The sequence below is a fragment of the Mya arenaria genome, chromosome 4, assembly GCF_026914265.1.
Source record: "Mya arenaria isolate MELC-2E11 chromosome 4, ASM2691426v1".
Taxonomy (NCBI): Eukaryota; Metazoa; Mollusca; class Bivalvia; order Myida; family Myidae; genus Mya; species Mya arenaria.
Window position 1 is genome coordinate 53062823 of NC_069125.1, and position 21570 is coordinate 53084392.

At 34.1% G+C, this 21570-nt stretch overlaps 1 protein-coding gene across 1 annotated transcript; it reads left to right on the top strand.

Moving 5' to 3' along the window:
- The first annotated feature begins 2515 nt into the window (after positions 1-2515).
- Positions 2516-8694, top strand: LOC128230909 (neuropeptide S receptor-like). Its single transcript, XM_052943337.1, has 3 exons — positions 2516-2714; positions 7239-8435; positions 8496-8694. The coding sequence occupies exons 1-3, from the start codon at positions 2516-2518 to the stop codon at positions 8663-8665; spliced, it is 1566 nt and encodes a 521-aa protein (XP_052799297.1). The 3' UTR covers positions 8666-8694.
- The last annotated feature ends 12876 nt before the right edge of the window (positions 8695-21570 follow it).

The window sequence follows — 21570 nt, forward strand, 5'->3', positions numbered from 1 at the left end:
AGGTATGTAACGAAAACGATGTCCACGTCATCGGTGTGTATTTTGAAAACATTATATTGACATAACAGGACGTTATCGAACCCAGTAATGACATCAATACACGTCATAAAAATACACATAATTTGGATGTTTCCTACATGTTCAGGATATTAAACGGCACATTGGCCGGTATCAAGTACTATGTTAAATCGTTAAGAATTATAAGCTCCGCATGTACTCAGAATCTGACTTAGCTCTAACGTACATGAACATATTATTGTCAGAAAAAGATCTTTAGCGTCATTCAAATCAAAATAATACATTAACGAGACATTAATAATTTTGGTTTAAATAGTTCTCGTCATATACATGTCCGCCTACATAATCCAAGAAAACGTGGGACCCAGCCCGTAATGGGCCGCTCACTGCTACCTCTACAAAGGAAAGTCATTCAGTTTCTGCAAGGGAAACGCTTAAAATAAATATATTGATTCTCATTAGCTTATACCGGTCTTTACAGTTAAGTGCTAATAGATATTAATGATACAAAGCACAAACATTTGCTTATTACTTGGAGCTCCTGTAACGGCAGGTAAAGCCTTACAAGTGATACTCGTTGTCAATAAACCATTGCTGGTCTCGTAACGGCAAAGGGATGTCGCGGGTGTGCCTGTAACATAAGGAAGGCATTGGCTAGATTACTTTGAATTGCCAAAGATATTGGAATTGCTGCGACAGGAATTGGTGAATAAGATGCCTCAAGTCCGATATTGCCATCTAAGGCATTCTTTATCATAACGGGCTTGACGCGCCATGTTCATCTTTGAATTGGACTTTATAAATGATATATATGGATACAAATTGTATCTTTATTACGCCGGACAAACGGAGGAAATATAGATCTGGATGATTAGAAATAGAAAGGTTAGCAATATAATTGAAAAACTGTATAATTATATAAATAATGTGTATCTAATGATCATTCAAATGTATTTATTATGTAGATACATTTATTATTTTTGCTAATTCATGCAGCACATATATTACAAAAAAGGGTAAAACCCTTTCTTGATTTCAATAAATAATAAATAAAATAATTCAGGATTAAGACTTACATTAAGTCAATAAATGCATAACTGTCGGTTTCTCTCGCAGATAGTTGGTAATATTTATTTGTAAAACTACATAAACAAGCCCAGTTGCCGAAAATTTAAACTTTAAACCCCGTTTATTGACAAAGGGAAAACGCCAAAGCAATAAAACACAAAAACAAACAAACACAAACCAGAAACATGAAACAACAGCACAAAACTCCACAAACAACAGAGTACATATATACGTTAAGCGCTGATAAAAGAATGAAATTATGTAGAACATATATCAACATTAAATGAATGACAAACAAACACGAACTACACAAGACAAGTTAGACAGTTAGTATCTATACATTTAATCGTTTATGAACCCAAATTGTAGCATTTGATTCTGATTATATTTGTGTATTGTGTTGTACAAGCTTTAAACAGTACAAAAACAATATCAGATGCAAGTTATAACTGAACTTCTTTCTTTTTAAAAAATATTGTTATTACGGCAATTCTGAATTTAACGCTTTTTTCAAAACAATTTTGTAATATATTGGGTATTTTTGTTATTGCCTGGGAGCGTGTTTCTTAAAGGAAAAGTGATAGTGATTGTTGAGAGATCTCACTTTTGACGAATTTATTCGATGGCATAAAATGGAGCACAACATATAACTGCTCTCACGTTAGGTCATTTAGTCGTTTCCTTGGCAATAAAGCGGTTAATGAAATATTTAGTGTCCATAACCATGGTTAGTGTAGGTACACAAAAGTAATATTGTAAAGTGAGCTTATAGTCAAACTGTAATACCATTTATAGCACTTTTTTATTATTACTGTAATTATTAGTTTATACTATAATATTACAACTCAGAATATTTGAACTGTGCAAACCGGAACCGGTACAGCCAAGCATTGTTTCTGTAACTAATGTATTAGCAAGAAAAGCTTTAAATAACGACCTATTGTTAGTGCAGTCATCAATGACGCCGCAATTAAGCCTGTCTCACACAGAATACGGTTGGGCACACGGTTCCAATACGGTATACTCGGTTATACACGGGTTGACTGGTACGAGTATTGAGCTCCAACCGTGCCTGGGCATGAGTTAGTACAATTTAGACTCGAATGTAGCACGAGTATGTACGAACAAAGCACGGATATACTCGGTCAAACAAGGTTTGTCACGTTTTGAACACGATTTTCAAACGATTTTCATACGATTGTTGTACGGTTCCAAGTACGGTCTAGTACGGTCTGTTACGGCCTAGTACGATTAAGCACGACTTTTACTCGATTAACTGGACATTTACAGGGTTTACATACGGTCCCATCGACTTTTGTTCGAGTTATGCTCGAATTATCACACATTCGTGTATGTTTTGATATAAATTGACTCGTTTTGATGGCTTGGCTTGATAAATTTTCGAACTTTCAACAGAGAAGTTATAAAAATGGCAGATGACAGAATAAGAGAATTAGAAATCATGATAAGACTGATAGACATTGAGATTATTTTGGCCAGAAGGCGTGAGGGGAGACAAGAACAAGCCAACAGAAGGAGAAGAAGAAGGGTCGACAGGGTCAACAGGTTGAAGTTGTCGGAGGGCTTTTGTGGCCCTTTTTGTATTCTCGCTGGTAGAATCTTCCATGGTGGGGATTCTTTTGGGGACCTTCTTCTTCTTTGGAGGCATTATGTAGCAAGTACACTGTTGTTTCAAGGTGGCAGCAGGTAGTTGTGTTTTCTGTTGTGTTCGAGTGCTGTATGATCATACACGAGCTTTGTACAGACGTAGAGACCGTTTCTGGTCGTACTTGACCATGTATAATTCGTACTTGAACCGTATTGGTCGTATGGCGATCGTATGAAACCGTATTGGTCGTATGGCGATCGTATAAAACTGTGTGTACACTCGTGTGAATCGTACGGTGATCGTGTGACATTCGAGTGTTAATCCGGGTGTTGGATGTTGGACTTGGGAACGGTTTCACACGATTTCATACGATTTGTATACGATATTGACACGGTTGAGCTCACTCGTGGAGTGGACTTCATGTGCGGTTGTATATACGGTCTCGTACGGTCTCACACGGTCTCTCACGGTCTTGTACGATCGCTAATACGATCATACACGGACATGGCACCCGTGCCAGTTTTTTAAAAGTTTTAAAAATCATACACGGCTTTCACGGATACACTCGAATGGCCCAAGTGTAACTCGGATAAGGCCACGGTTGGTTCGGTTGTATGTACGGTTTACACGGGTGGCCAACCGTATAAGCCGTGTGTTCTGTGTGAGACAGGCTTTAGGAATGAATATGTGGATATTAACAGGCGTGAATTCAGATTTCCCTATTCTTTATGTGGTCATGACAGGGGCAATTGATGGCTAGACTTTGCGCTTAAATTGCGCATTCGAGATTTTTTCGCTGATGATTCTAAATGAAATAAACGCGTTTGTTTTATTACGCCTGTTTTATGTGAGACAGTCTGTCTCACATAAAACAGGCGTAATATAAGTAAAGCGATGATTTTTGCAGAAATTTATTATGTGACAGACTTATTTTAACCACTTCCTAGTAATGACTAGTTTTATATTTTGTTGTTAAAGTAATTTCAGTATTAGTTATGCAGTTATTTGAAACAACTGAATAATTCATCGATTTAAAGTATAATCTAGTACGTTGGAACATGCCCCCGATAAATATTTCTCAGTCAATATAAGTAATGATATTTCGCGTACTCGACCTGCCCTTTTAAATGACGGGTTTGCCCGGTTTAACCCCGGTACAGGTTAATCCTTACTAAACATTGAAAAAAATGTTGATCCACTGGACAAACCGTCATATCATCGACAACTTTCTCTATTTTGCAATAAACAAGATAACAAACGGCGATCCCATTTTATTCCTTAATGTATCAGCTAATGAGTTGTTGATGTTGGTGGTTGTCATACTAATTGCTTTCTCGTCATGGTAAAGGGCATTTTTGAAGGAACGGTTTGTCGATCATCTTTTCCCCAATAAAATGTTCCTTTTGTCATTGAAACTGATTCTGATAACATAGTACTTAAATAAATGGAATATTCTTGTATGTATTCATTAAAAGAGATATGTATGAACACGTTTGTGTTGACGGCAAATATATATTAAAGATTGATAGGTAGCGTACAATAACTTAAGGTTTCGCTTAAAATACATCTAGTCCATCACTCCTATTTAATATACAGATAAGTTATGTAGGCAATATGTATGATAATGTAAGCACGGTCGCAAATATTTTATGTTCCCGTGAGCCAAAAGGTTCTAATAACCAGCTAATAGCTTCACGCATGTGGATACATATACCATATAAACCTATGGCTATAAAACATGAGATTTAGGTCCGTCTACTTTTATCATAACTGTTTGGCTATGAGCGAAAATGCGAAAACAGCATGTCAGTCATCTGCCTGTTTGATTGGTCACATTTTGACAAAGAATTAAATGTGTTTTTATCTTTTTTAACTAATGAGGGATATTATGACAATTAATTTATTCTTTTCAAATGTAACAGGTACTTAAAATGGTAGTCACGTCTTTAAGTTTCATTTTAAACAATATATATAACTGTGATATCAATTTTATGGCTTATTAAACAGTGACATTTCAAGTTGTGTAAGGCAAATGATAACCTTTGTAATAAAAGCGCCGTGTAGCCAATATTACCGTTCGTCTGATATGTTTCAGTCGACATAGTTCAGCATGTATTTAAGTCAGAGATATTGCTAAAAATATTTGTTTTCTCTTGCGACATACATACTATGAAATATTTGAGTATCTTCAACGGTTTTTAAGTGATGGCCAAGGTTAAAGTTTTGCACCCAGGCGTGCTTATGGGAAATAAACGTTCCAAACGAGTAGGCAGAAATCATAGTTTTATTTTTTAATTAAAAATATAAATCTCTTCTCACAAAATGCGAGCGCAGAACCGCAAACTATTTTCTGTCCAGTAGTACTATATTCTTGGAACGATTGTGTTTCATTCCGTTTTTTAATTGATTGAACATTACGTAAGCGTTTCCTTTATAATGTTAAATGTGAAGGTCGCATTTTTTGCAACAAAGCAAGTCTTATTAACACGTTTAATCAATGACTCTTTTTACAATTCATTTTGTTAAGGCCATTGATATCAACAAACCCTTTGTTTTATTTGAAATACACACTAAAAGGGGACTACGATTCCTGTAAAAATATACATTGAGGGCATTGTATGTGAACATATTGTTATTTGTTAAATTATGTTTTTGAATATAATAACGCGAATTATTAAACTATTAATATTGGTTGAAAATTCAGAATTATAATCTCTACAAATCCTAATCTTTTATGTGTACTTCATGAGTGCACAAAGTCATAAAAAATGACATGCTAGTTATTTTCTTAGTATGCAGAGTAAAGAACAACTAAATACCCCTTTTCCGTCTTAAATATCAAATGGTCAAAGAAATATGTGACGGTAACTTTACATCTTACTAAATGAACTGAGTTTTTTGTCTCACGATAACTCTTAGTACGGAAATTCACAAATGATAGCATCCCGGAGACGTAGTTATAGGCGGGGTTGGACACATAAAAGTCTGCAAATGATTTTATTTCACGTAAGAGGCTGTATGTTGCTAAGGTTGGATGATAAATTCTGTCAGATGATGATTCGATTTGACCTGATGTGGATGTTGTATTTACTTTATGTTTAAATATTGGGGCATGTTTTTTTCAAATTTATTAATGTATTTTATTTAACTTATGGCTTGCCAGATTTCGACAATATCGTAAAAATGGATAATATTGAAAATCACAAAGGGTGTCAATGCTTCAAAACATGAGTAGATATGTCTCGTTTTGTGGACATTTCCATTTGCCATACAATTTGAATACTGAGTTATCGAAAACTGTATATTTGTAAATCTGTAAATTCTAAATCTTGAAATTGTAAAGCAACTGACACTAACACTGTTCCCACACATTTGAAGTTCATTGAGGTGAAGCATAATTATGGATGCAGAAAAGGGAAGATAAAAGATGGTAAAAAATCATAAAAAATAAGCCCTGATTTCGATCAACTGGGCAATTTAAAACAATTAAGAATTCATTACATGTATGTTAACTTCCAGGGTAGATAACGACTTCTGAACGATTATTAAATAACAATACTTGTTCTAATTTTGATTTACATTTAGCCATATTTCACAAAAGCAGGTAAAAACATATTGCCAATTTTGAGAGCATTTGAATGTTTGTGATTTGTTTTCAACAACAAATTCGAGTTTGCTTCATTAAAATGCACAACATATTTTGGGTAGGGTTACATCATAGTTTTCTCTGACCTGATAAATATTTATGCGAAATATGGCGTTACCGAAACATTAACTATGAACAATAACTTGATAGGTGTGTAAAATGCGTTGATTCTTTTGCCTCGCTTTTGGTTGGATTCGAACAATGTGCGTTTGAGCAGCATTTTGGTTAAAGAGGCTACTGGGCTTGTCCCAGCATTTTTCATGTGCAGATGTCCCCCAATTATAATATACTTAAAAACACATTTACGGACTTCCATTACGCATTTGATCAGTGTGCCATTAAACAAAATTATGATCGTTTTTGGCCTTAAGTTTCTGTTTCATGAGCGCGCCATTTATTCATTTGCCTATAAGGACAGAAGTTACAGAAACTTATTAAATAAAGTTTTATTGCATTTTAAAACAAATTGAAAAATGTTTCTCATTTTTGTAACAATATTTCTTGAAAATAAGTTTAATTCAATTTAGATTTATATGAATCAGATTTCATTTTCATTTGAAGTCAGAGAAATGGTACTTGAAAGGGTCTGTAAAGAGAATATAAATCAGACACATCGTTTAACAAAACAAAGGTTTCTCAGTCTTCTTGTAATCAAATATATGCACAGCTATTGTAGAGGAATGATCACAAGTATCATAATCCGTTTCTCTCTCGAGAAATTGGAGACGTCCTGGTGTATGACAATGTTGTCAAATACACCAATGGAAACGCGTGTCATTTGGCGGCAAACAATAAAATGTCGTTTTAACTTGCGTGTGCACATGTTTAAGTCAAACGCAACATCTTTTAAACGTATGCATGTATTACTTATGGTAACGTTTCGCTATATTGTTTCAGGATCAACGACAGAAAATTGCGAAATCAAAATGGACGGAGGAAACATGATATTGAACTGCTCACGTCGGGAGCCAGCGTTCTGTTTCAATATTTCAACAAACTCCGTTATCATTCAGCCTCAAAACAGCGATGAAATATGGACCCCAGTTGTGATCCAGCGTGTTGTTTCAATCGTGGTTATAATGGTGTTAACACTAATAGGCAATATCGCGATCATCCTGGTATTGACTTGTAGCAACTATCGAAAGCGCAACAACAGGGTCAATATCTTTATAATTAATCTAGCAGTGGGAGACCTTATGGTTTGTGTCGTTACAATGACGACTGAAATATTGTTTGTTGCCTTTGGCGAATGGGTTCTAGGACAAGCGGGTTGTAAGCTGTTAACGTATATTCAAGTCGTCACGCTTTCCAGCACCACATTCATTCTCACAGCCATGGGATTAGACCGATACATGGCTATCTGTAAGCCGCTAAGATTCACAGCGACGAATTCTAGGGCTCGTAAAATGATCATTTGTTCGTGGATTCTCTCTCTAATTGTCTCTATTCCGCAATTTTTCATTTTTGTCCAGACAGTAGACGGCTATCATTCCGATTATTCTCCTAAATACGGATGTCACAGTAGAGGATATACCGCCCAATGGCAACGAAAGCTATATATGACATTTATGTCTTTTTATATCCTCATTTTTCCTGGTTTAGTTCTCTCATACTGTTATATTAATGTGGCCAGAGTCGTATGGAAACAAGGAAAATCTGAAACATATCTGGCTAATAGCGACATATCGTTAAGACGTTTTATTGTCAACAAGGGCGTTATTTCGTTGGCGAAAATGAAAACTGTTAAAATGACATTCTGTATCATATTGAGTTTTATCGCCTGCTGGACACCTTACTTTGTGACAACTTTATGTCTTATTTATAGCAACTATACTCTTAAAATTCCCAGTACTGTGATGGCATTCGCAGAGACAATTGCCCTTTTACAGAGTGCTGTTAACCCAGTTCTGTACGGAATTTTTAATATAAAGATTTTCGCAAGTTTGGTGGAAATATGTTGTCCTCATAGATTAAATAAGAAGAGATTTAACAGTTATGCCCGGTGTAATGATGTGAACGGCCTTCTTATTTCGGCAACTAGTGACCGACGCCATAAGATTACGTCTAATCAAACAAAACACTTGCCAGTGCCATGTTTACCTGCTAAATCATCGCGTTCAGCAACGCCATCTAGCGAGGGCTCCGTGGAAAAAGCAAGCTCAACCAGCCGCTCTCACGGGGGTTGTATTATAGCGGAGTCTAACGTCAACGGATTTAAACTACGGGTGCGTTTTATGACTAAAGAACCTGTACATGTCCATGATAGGAACGGGAGGTGCTTATATACAAATGGTAAATCTTGCGAAGCCGAATGTACAGTGTAGTATTGTGCCCACGTTATGTTGTTGGTACAGTCTGGTTTTTTATTGACACCATATGCTACGTAAGTTCAATCATTTTAAAAAGATTGTCTGCTAGCAATGGCAATCAGGTGTCAATTATGACGCTTACAGCTTTGGTACCTGCATGAATGTGAAACTGAACGTGATAGTCCTTACACGTTCTACATATAGTTTAAAAATCGATCTGCTTTCAAGTAATATTTTTTTATCATTAATTATTGTGTATTGTTATTATTATACAATTCATGCGAGCAAATATGTGTGTTTATATTTGTTACTGAGATGTGAAATTATTGTTTTGTGTAACAACAGATTATCAAAATACTTATTACAAGTATTCGTTGTTATATTCTACTGACAAAAATAAATATGATACAACAAACTTGGGTTATGACAAAAGATATCTGAGGATGATAATAAGTCCTATAAATTATCCTTTATTTCATAATTTTGAACTTTTATTAGCATAATTATGAAAGGCTAGATCCTTTCTCTCGTAGAAACTGTGATAAACAATATCAAAAGGTCATTTTGTTATTTAATTAAAAAAATAATATATAGTCAGCTAATTTGATACGGAATATTTTCTTCAAAACCAAAGTAACAACAAATCATTGCACATCACAACATTAATAATACACGGGTATAAATGCTATGATCCTATTGGACATGAACAATGGTTTACCCGTTCCTTTAAGTTTTAAGCATATACTCACGAGTATTAAATTACAAATGTAACCTTTTATCCATTTATGCAATACTGAATTTATTCATAATCATAGATTCACACTTCGAGATCGAGATAAACATTTGTTCATGACGTTTATTGGGTTAAATGTGGTGATTTCCAGAACGTACGGACTGACTTTGTTCGGGCTGTAAATCTTGACCATGCATTATAGAAGTTTCAAAGAATTTGCCATTAAGGTTCACCATGATAATGCGGCGTGTCTCATACAAGACCCAGGTCAATACCTCAAAGGTCAAGGTCAAGGTTAGAGGTCAACGGTTGAGATGATCCTTGTCCGTGCTTTATCTGATCATGCATTATAAGGTTTTCAAAATAATTTGCCATGAAGATTCATAATGATGAGGCGGCGAGTTACGCACATGACCCAGGTCTGTACCGTTATGATCAAGGTAACACTTTAAAGTTTAAATGTCAGGACTGAGTCTTATCCGGGCTGTATCTTTACCATGCATTTTAGGATTTTCGAAAATTTTCCATGACGGTTCACTACGCTGTGGCGTAGTTTCGTAGGTAAACGTAATGTTCAACACCATGTTCTTCTCACTATAATGATTTATCCACTGTTTTACTTAAAATATCATGATACTGCATTCCAAAATTCTTTAAAATGAAAGTTTAGCCACCAAATTCTTCACATTTTTAAGATTCTACGTACATTACTTATGTAGAAAGGACTCCTTAAACCCCTAAATCACAGGTAACCAAAAAGGTGCTTTTAAAGCTCATCTCTGTATTCTCAATGTGCTACCAAATAAACAAACCGTTTTAGTTTGAATTGATAATTTGTTAAGACTTGTACACAATATATCATCTGCTTAACCACATATATATGTAATAATTGAACACATGGTGGAAACACAGGTTATAGAGTAATAGGTAAATAATAAAACACATGGACATGTCAAAATTAGGTGAGGATGACCAAAAGAAACATAAACTAAAAATCAATATCGACTATAAATACTATTTATTATTATTGAACATTAAGAGTTGTTAGCCGTATACATTACGCTTCGTTGACGAATAAAGATATTTTTATGAATTCATGTATACTTGTTGCATTTAACAGATTAATAATCTTAGTACAAATCGACGAATATAAAAATGAAGCTTTATGTATTTCTTTCTTATAAGATCAAAGCATTGACAATAAAATGGAATTTGTCTTCTATATCTCTTTTTGTACAGCATAAACAATATGTGATTCACCACGTTGAATACGAATACGGTTATTTCTACTCGTTTCGATTCTTGAGTGAACTGAGAGTGGAAGTCTACAAAAAAAGGCGTAAGCTTAAAGGAAATATGTCACAATAATGATCGTTACCAAAAGTTGTTTGAAATGTTGTATACAAAAACTAGACTGGACCATCAAAGGATTAATACCACTCTTGACTTAAACAATTAACTTATTCTAGTTTTTAAATCACACAAAAAAGTGCTTTTTGTTTGGTACACCTGCATATCTGCCAGGCTCACCATAAATACTTGCTGTACACGTTTAACAGACGTCTACAAAACTTTAAATGAGTTCTTTCAATTTCTTTAGGCTTGGTAGTATCCCATATTTTCGAAGCATTACTAAGAACATGAGCTTCCAAAGCCTTACATAGTTAACACAGAATCTGGTCGTATTTCTACCATTTACATAATACTACGTTAAGTGCTTTTATAGCTTTACAAGTTAAATGTTCTTGGTTTAATAGCATAATTACCAGTGTAGTTTAAACAATTCCTACGTAATTAAATTCATGCACAAATTCAATAGACTGACCATTATAGGTCCAATGTTCTGTTGGCAATAGCCCTCCCCTTTGACGAAAACCATAATATTTGTTTTAAGTATGTTGACTGATAAACCCTAATTATTTCATTGCCGTTTTTCTTCAGGTGATTTTCCCACAGTAGCCATATGCATGTCATCGGCCAAAAATAAATGGACAATATTATCAATAAGTAGTCCAGAATATACATCATCTTTTTTTTCTAAGTCTTCAGCAAAAAGAGCAAATAGCAAGGGGGCATAACATCCTCTTCACGGAGGCCTAAAACATATTCGAATTAATCAGATAATATCAAACATGATCTAGCACAAGACATAACTTTCTGATCTAACTGATACATATTATTTGTTATTTATTGTGGAAAACATATACAGTAGGTATAAGCCCATGGGAACATTATACAATGGTTAATATATTCACATTCATTTGATGTATGTCTCGTACTGATCGAAATAGTTTCCATTGAATACCATTTTACAGTTTCAACCATAACGTATTTCTATACATATAATCAAAACAGTTCATCATATCAACATAAACAACAGAAAGTCTGTTATTGTCTTTCAACTATTTTATCTATTTTATTTTTTAGTAAGAAACAAAACACATCTTCGGTAGACCGCCTTTTCCGAAATCCGAACTATAATATGTTAATGAGAAGTGTGAAGGCAATTTTATTGCCCAGCATGTTCGAAATCCATCGACTTAGTAAAGTGACGATGGAGTTATTCTGAGTAAAAAATAATAGAACTGTTCCCAACGTGTATAATTTTATGCAACAACAACAGCCTTATAAAATATTACGTTCAAGCACAAGTCCAACTAACTATATTCTAATAATTTTTAAAGACAAGCCAGTCAGAATAAACTTGTTGTCTACTAGTAAAACTACTACATGCCCTAACACAGTTCTACTAGGTTAGTTCATGCTTCAGGCACGTCGGAATTGTCGATCAATGCAACTATGCATTGTGTATAAATGTCTGCAGCTATGTTTCCCAGTGATTATCCACAAAACGGTGGAAATTACACATAAAAACACACTTAGAGTCCTTGCTCTGTCGTAGTAGTTCAATCATAACGCGCAAGGGAAATTCGTTTAAGATAATCTAAAAAAAAAATAATGATGAAATGCTTTCCATTTTCACATCATTTTTGTACTCCTATGACGTATTGCGTATAAAAATAAGTGGTTATGTTAACCAATTTAATTTTTTGATAAAAATAAAAACATAACTTTTTTAATGCTGTAGAAAGTTTAGTAAAGAAGTGTAACTTTCAACCAATTTATAGTGTTAAGGGTCATGAAACATTTGAATTCAGAGTAAGATCGCATCCAAATTGATGAGTTCACCATATGATATAAAAATTCTCAATTCAAAAGATGTTTAATGAATCGATTTCATCTAATTCTTAATTGCCCATCTTTCAATTGTTTAATACATCGAAAAACGAAATGGTTTGCATTTTTCGCCCAAAACAATTTAAACCGATACTTTCGTTTTATTTGTGTTTTACTTCCGCATTTGTTCGGGAGTTTTCGTCCAGTTCCGCCAATATCCTGGAAATGCGATAAGGTTCGTTTTCTCAGGCCGACGGTCATATATGAAATCAATTTATTGGTCTATAACCTTCGCGACTTTACGTGAAGATAATTCAATTTTGAAAGCAACCATTTCATTGGTCGCTGATGCAGGATAAATGACGGAATATAAGTATTAAAAAAACACATTTGAAATGAATGAAAAGAAACGGAATGAGTCAGACTTTGGTATCCGATGATGATGGAGAAATGATATGATTAAAGCAACGTCGCTTCAAATGTAATGCATTAATCATCGTCATCATTATCCGTACTTTATAACATGAGAAAGATACGTGCAAACGTAAACGGAGACTGTCATGGAGTAATGGTTCCGGGCAAAGTTGTGTTAATTTACAATAATAATGATACAGAATTTCCTCCGGCGATTTAAGATGGAAAACTTATTTCGGACAAATTTTTGCACTCAAAGCAACTGAGGAGCACTTTGAAATCACAACCTATCCGTACTTTTTTGCACTTTCCTATGTCAGAAAAGAAATTCATGTATTAAGTACTTTGCGGTCTTTGTTTATAGGACGTATCATTTAGTTGAATGCAATTAATTAAGTGCTATGTTTCTGTATTTAGTTTTCATAGGAAAAACAATACTTTTGGAGACCTTAATGATCTGCGATGATCAGTCTTCATCAGCGTTTCACATGACGTCCATAAAGCCTAAACGAGCAAGGCCACAAACAACAACACTAAACGATTTATTTTCCATTTTCTTAAATTCATTTTCATGCGTTCGAAATTGTGAGGACGGAATAAAAGTACAAGTGACAGTTTCGGAAATTGCAATTTGGTACCATGTGATTGTCTGAAATGACGCTAATGCTATGGACGATTTGAAATCAAACTACTTAAAGTACTGAAGAGGACGGTTCGCAAGATGACATGGTTCATGAAGAGGCAGATTGAAATGATCCCAGAGCTTTCTTGCTTTCTACTTTCACAACTAAATGGTATGATACGCTGCTGATCTTCAACGTTAATATTCCACATATTAAGTAGCCTCTTACGAAACTGATAATATGGCGAAACACAATAATGTTGTGGTTCCTGTATGGTTGTGCAGTAATCTGATATCAGTGGATATCGAATTGAATAAAATGCCTAATATACTTGTTATGTGTTTGACGTTTGGGCTTCACAAAAAAACTAGCAATTGAATATTCTCCCATAGCCAATGGTGTTCTGTTTGAAATCGGTTTCGTAAAGAATATATATTCAAAATTAGAATTCGACTTTATCATTAATATACTTAAAAACCAGAGAGTAAGAAACGTTTAAAGGATATTTAGGTCTGCATTCGAATACATTCTACTTATAAACGTTTTGGAAGCTCCAAATAAAACTTTAATTGTTGCAAGTGTAGTATCTGTCTATTTGCATGAAAATTGCACTTTTTAAACATGACGATTCATGAACAGTTTTCCATCCGTTGAGTAGAGTTCTTTTATCAGCTGCATGTTCATGCGGTTGTGGAGTAACCTTTCACCATTCTATTCAAATTTTGCTGAATACTCTCTTAATTATAAAAGGTTTAGTTCAGTTCCTTGACATACATATAAATAATGAGGAATACCTCCCCCCTCTAAATGAATTAGAGCTGCCGCCTACCCTATACTTCAGAAAAATACAAACCACTCGTTGTATGGACACTTAAATGATTTGGTTTGACATGAAGTATGTGCAATTCTGGCTTAACTATCTTGTTTTAGACAATTTGTTTTAACACAAGAAGGAAAGTTAAATTTATTTATATGTCAATATGTGCATTCTTTCCAATTTCCTTTTTACTTATTATTATTCTTGTTTAACCGTCTGGATTTTACAATGCTACACCCTTATAAGACTATATAAACAAAATACGCATTTTAAAACCTTGAATTAATTTAGGCGCGCCCTGTTTGATACCTGTATCGTATCTTTCGGGAGTTTAAACTGAATTAATGCTGATGCATGTATGCTATGATCTCAAAGTTACGGCTTTGAACCTAAAGAAATAACATATTTTAGTGAGAAAGTTGCCATAAAGGTAAAGTCGAAATAAATGATCTGTCGAAATGGTGGTTCACTACGATAATGTGAAGGGTAACATATGAAGGAACGTTGCTAGAAAGAACGTTACACCAAATTTGTGTTCGGCCAGAAAAAGAGAAGCAATGGCTAAACAGGGTCTAAAAGCAGTTTGCAATATATTTAACTACACTGCACACATTGTGGACCAGCTGAAGTCCTTGAGTTCGACTCTATGGATGAACCTTGTTTATTCCATTCGACAGAATTATGGAGTAATGAACTATCGGACTGCTTAGAAAGGATACATATTAACCTTTTGGAACATGCTTGTGGATTGAACAAACTTTTACGCTTTAGAAAAAGTGGTCGATTTGCAATTCTCTTACCTTTATGAGACGTGGTGGTATGTATTGGCTTCAACTTGCACAAATGCCAAAACAACGTTATCCGAAACAGTTTTTTACATTGATAAGAAACCGTTGCAATGCTGGCATATCTAACTGGAATTTTTATGTAACACGGATCTTATTTCATATGTAGTTTGATTTGCTTGGTTAGCTGACGGTGTTGGAGAATCAATAGCATGTATTACACATTTCAGAACCAACTAATGGCCAGTTGTACAACTGTTTCTAAACCAATCTATGTTTTCATTGCCATTAGAGCTAACAGCATACTTACAATGAGTGCTATCATCATTTTTCACCCGGTTTAGAATTGAGCCACCGTAACTTTTTCCCGGAGTGTAGATGAGTTTTACGTCCTTGTAAATATGTTCGTCGTTTGACAATATAAGGTAATAATGCGTTGAAGCTTAATGGTTTGATTGAAATTGAAGTATTGAAATATTCTTCCGTATGATGTCTGATGTTAGAGAGAAACGGATAGTCTAAAAATCAAAGAACTGCATAAGCAAACATGTTAAGGCAAGGAAATATAAGTGATTAGTTTGTCAGCAGGACATGTATTTGAAATATTTTAACACTATTTAATGCATGATACACTGAAACGAAAATTGAATATCATTAGGCAGTACATATTAAATACGTTTTGCAATATGGATTATGTATATTAAATTATGAAATGAGTTTTTAACAGGCCAAGAATAATATGTTTGTTGTTGCATTTCGACTGATTTATATCTCAATACACGTACATATGGAACCTGTTTATCTTGGACTGGAGGCCCTCATTGGCAATTAAACACGCACTAATCATGTATTGTATTACTGTATATGTATCGTGTTGTTGAGTGCTCGAATGTTTTTTTATTATTTAATATCATTCAAGTTAATGATGTTTTTTATTAGGCTTATTTTTTTTATTTTAAAAGGAAATAAATGTTCAGATACACTAGTTTAACTCTCCAGTGAGCTCGACTCTCTAGTTGGTAGCCCAAACATTTGTAAATAAGTATATTTTGATGCATGTGTGTTCAGTCTTTGTTCTGTTGGTAAGAATGTTTCCGACCGTGTCTGCAGGTAAGGATGTTTCCGACCGTTTATTCAGGTTTGTGTGTATTCAACCTTTAACTGATATTAACAGCTAATCTTAACATTTACCTGCAGAATAACACAGTATAAAATTCTACACTGAGATGATGTAGTTCCAGTGTTACAATGTCTTCGTTCATATAAAACGAAACCATAAATGCTTTTACTTGCTGCGTTTTTGACTAGTTATTTGGAATGGCTTCGTGACCTCTCCGCATCGCTATCCCTGTTTAAATGAAAAGGTACAGAAACAAGCTCAGTAGCCAAAAATTAAAACACAAGCCATACAATAAAAAATATAACATTATTTATAGTCAATTTATTTCATATGAGAAAACTATTAGTCTTAGAAATGAGACAGAAGATTGTATAATATAAGATGCGATAAAGAAACATATTAAAAATCAGTTGATTGTCTTCTCCTCATTTGATATCTGTTTTTGTGGACAGACTGTTTTACTTATGTATTCATGAATTTCCAGAAGTAAGGGAATGCTGTTTGTCTCAATTAATTTCTAAAAATACAGTAACATACGTGATACATTTTGATCAATTTTGTCAGGATTTTCCCATCAACCGTCGGAATAAAGCCACAAAGGCCAAGAAAGCTTTCTATCAGGGTTGGTATCTTGAATCAATTTCTCTGCAGTGCGTAGTTAAGTCCAATAATGGCTTTCATTGTAGAAGTAATGAAAAAGATTGCTAAACTAATCGTCTTAAATTCTCTATAAATAAATTACCGATTCTATCTACTCAACACTACAGAAATATGCTGGATTTTTTAATTCTTCGAGACCATACGGTTTAAAAGTGCTTCAATTACTCTTCATATTTTAAAGAGAACAGACCATAAAATAATGTCTTTTATAACTAAAAAATAAACAGCTAATCGCCACATTACACGAAATACACATACAATTAACACATGGACAATGTCTGTTTAAAGCTTTGTAAAGATTTTTAAATTGTGGTGATAGATGATGTAAATTCAGACCTTAAACCCATTAAACAGGATCTGTTCTTATTTTAAAAGGCTTTTCAAGTTTATCATAGAGGAATGTTTTACCTGTTTAATGTTTGCTTTGTCTTCCAACTTCAATATTATCAGCGTGTGGAATCACTTTATTTCAAAGGGGTAATTCTCACATGGCTCATCACAGGTCAGGACCGATGTTAACAAACATTTACCTGACGTTAATTTATAGATGACGTTTTTGACAGAATATCCACAATAATATTTCTTTGCCTATAAAAATACTATGCAATTTCCTGCTTCTAGACATGTGAAATATTTAAGATTTGCTTGTATTTTAATGAGGCACCTTGATATAGTCAATGGGAGCGGGTCGTGAGTCCGACAAGTACTTGTCCTGACTTAAATACCTTCTAATTTAAAAATATAACTTGAGCATTCGCGTATGGATTTACACTATGATAAATAATAATAATAATAATAATAATAATAATAATAATAATAATAATAATAATAATAATGCATAAATGAAACAGTTCAGTCGTTATTATTTCACTGTCGTAGTTATACAGGTCTTTAACAGATGCCTCTGTTTTACTCTCATTACTTTTCTGACTGATTGTTAAAAAAATTCTAGAATTATTTCTGATTATTTCCTTTTAGGGTTCTTAGTGTATTATAAGTATGAATTGACTTGTATTTAAGTAGTGTCTTTTTTTCTATCATTCTTAAGAACATTTTTGTAGATAAGGTTTCTATTTAGCTTGTATACGTACTTATGGAAACATTTTCTGGCTTCACAACAATCGTGACCAAACAATGCAGGCACTTTCCTATTAACAATCCATTATGAGGGTATCCAAAAGTAGAAACAGCTGTGCCAACAAATAGATTAGTGATATCAGACACCATCATATCAATATGATTCTGGCACGGGTTTCGGTTATTTCAGAATCCCACTCATTCATCATTTATCGATTCAATATGATCTTAATTAAAGTTTCAGTACACGTCTGTCTTCTGAGTATCCCATAATATAATTTTATACTAGGCGTGTTGTCGGTTTGTACTAGATTCAATGCGATAGGGTTATGTGCGTCTGAATCATGATGGTACTAATCTAATACTTCTAGACATCTAACGAACTTGAACAGCGATGAACTACAAATAAAATAACTCACAACACGCCTTTACGAGTAAATTGTCCATTGTCATCGTCTTCTGTTTTTCGATTCAGTAAATATAGGTTAGTATAAAGTAAAAACTCTAAGAATCGATAAGCATGATTTTTTCTTGATAGGTGGAATATATGTTACACCTGAAAGTAGGTCCGCATCGGTTTTAGTATTTCTTTTCGAGATAGTTAACCATAGTACGAGATTACATGTGGTCTCTAGGTTGAGACGTATTTTGAAACATTCGGAACTCCTCGGCCATTTTTATCGAAAACAACCTCGGATGTATTTGGACGGTTTACATACTGAGAAATTGGCATGTTTAGTCCGCTACAAGTAGATCGCGTAGTAATTTCATATAGCAGTTTAACTTAATGACTTTACCATAGGGAATTTTAATTATGTTCGCAAAAATACGCTTCACTAGCAATCAATTTAAACTTAAATATATAGATACAAGCTATTACACTACATTTAATTAATGATATAATTAAAAAAAACGAACTACTTCAACTGATGTACCGGCATACATACGAGGTTGTTCTCGATAAAAATGACCGAGGAGTTCCGAATGATTTTGAAATCGTTATATGAACTGCTTTAGATAACCCTCCTGATTTTCATCTAGTTATTTCTTGCGTTTTTTTTAAAATAGTTCAATTTTTCAATGTTTACACAGTCAAGACCGTCGAGCTATGTTTCTTGTAACCCTATTATTGAGTATTTATTGTTAAGGTTAAGAAACTCGGCGCTATTTAGAGTACTTTATTTAAGCCACAAACGTTAAAACTAAGTACATTCAAATCAAATTGGTCATTATTGTTGCTCGCAATGTTGCTGCTATTATTGCTAAAATTATCACTATCATCGTAATCATTATTATTATCTTCATTAAAGTTATCACCAGATTTAATAAACGTATCTACTATTGCCGCTCGTGTAAGATAGGTTCGGCCCAGCCGCGTGAAGAGTATTCCTGTCAAACCTGGTTTCCAAACAAAACAAACATTAACGCTCGGGTTAAGATTAACCTATTTCACACTCTTGGCTATGGAAGATACTTATAAACAAAGGGAATTAATTAAGCGAGCGGAGATGTAGAAAGTCTTCAATGGTTTTCAATCCACATTATTGTTAGTTTGAATAACCATTTATTTGTAATTATACTTAATTTAATAATCCTTTTCGTATGATAAATGAAAACGCCAGAGCATATTAAAGCATTTCGTAATATTTAATATAGCATCTTTTTCCCAAATGATGCCAGTTGTTTAAGAGATATAATCTTTACACTGCTAGTAGCTGCGGGTGTTTTTTGTAAGATGGGTTCATACCTTGAAAAACTGAAACTAGATATTCTAATCATACATCATGTAGTAAAAAATGCTTTAAAAGTACACTCCAGAAAAGATTCTTATTTGTGGAACGCTTAGATCATTGGTGAGAGAAAACAAACGAAATGAAGTGTTTGACCATCTCTGTTTTTTTGCTGTATTTAGAATTCAAGTCTCAATATCGACTCGTTAAGAAACAATTCCACGCGTTTTACGCGAGTTTTACAAGCATGGGTCTCTCAGAAACAAAAGAAGAAACCGGGATTGTCTCTGCAAGAGCTTCCCGGAAATTAAATCTGTATCTCAGTCGACATCTTTTTGAAGTTAATTACTTGTTTGATAATAAACCCTTAAGAGGTAACTAATTGGTCATATCGCTTGGATCATTACTATTAAGTTTCTATATTTCAGGAACCAAGATCACTTGTGCGCAGTCAGAATCTCGTAATTGGAAATAGATGTGTACAAAAGGCAGCAATCAATACTTCAACGGATTTCACTTTATTGCATCACGTTGATATTTATTGATGACAAGCTTAATTATATACATTTTTAATAAAATATCGTTCCATTTTATAGTCAAAACAGTAATGTTGTACTATTTATCAATGAATTCATATATTTGTACATTTGATTTAAGATTGTGAAACCCCAAGTCCCCAACAGCCCGTGTAAGTGCTCGTGTACGTTGATGTGTATGTAAGTATTTGTTTGTGAACGTGTATGTAACTGTATGTTATTTTACACGTATGTGAGAGTGGGTGTATGTTAGTGAACGTGTTTATAGCGCACGTGTATGTTTGCGTTTGTAAGTTTACGTGTATTTAAGTGCACTTGTATACGTTGTAGACTACGTGCATGTTAGTGTACGCGTATGTTAGTGTAAGCGTATCATTTGTATGTTGTTAATATCCAAGAACCGTAATTCATCACTCAATAATTCCTAGTAGTTTGTAGCCTTCCCACGCGTATGTATACATTATCGTCTTGGAGACACGTGGAGCTAATTTAGTAACAATGAGACCGGTAATGGCTGCCGACTCCTCATTTTTCCCATTTCGAAGCGGATTGACAGCACTTTTCAGATAAGATATTTACGTCAAAGCGACTTGTTTGAAATCTGAAATGTATCTTCCATTACTCCTTACCAAAGAAAATATTGTTACCATTAAACCTACTGCCCCGTTGTTTATATTCATAAATTGTCGGCATGTAAATTACTTTTATAAATCTGTTGACCTAGATCTTAACTTTTATTTTCACTTTCATTTTATTTTGTAACTTTAGGCAAATCATCAAATGAAATCTTCACCAGTTCTTCAATTTCTGGAGAAATCACAGCAGCAGCAGCAGCAGCAGCAGCAGTTTCTTCACACATTTCCGGCACAAACTCAAAACTACTACCACGATCTTTAAACAATTCTAAATGTGAAAGACCATCCACCATGTTTCCTCTGTAGACGAACTTTCAGCTTCTAGTTCTTCGTAATCAGTTTATTGTCGTTTATAATACAACAAATAATACAAGATCAATATCTTTAAAAGTTTCATTGTTCACTGTTGCTTTATTTTAACCCCAAATATATTTTAAGAAGAGAAGTACACATGTTAACAACTTCCTACTATGACGTGACGTCAATAGAAAGTAGCCCGGTTATAAATATTAATAAGCTGATTTGCATACACGAATGCTTCATGGAGAAATGAATGAATGGCATGTGGGTTGTCTTATCCAATTGGATTTAAGCATTTACTTGCACCTGCTCA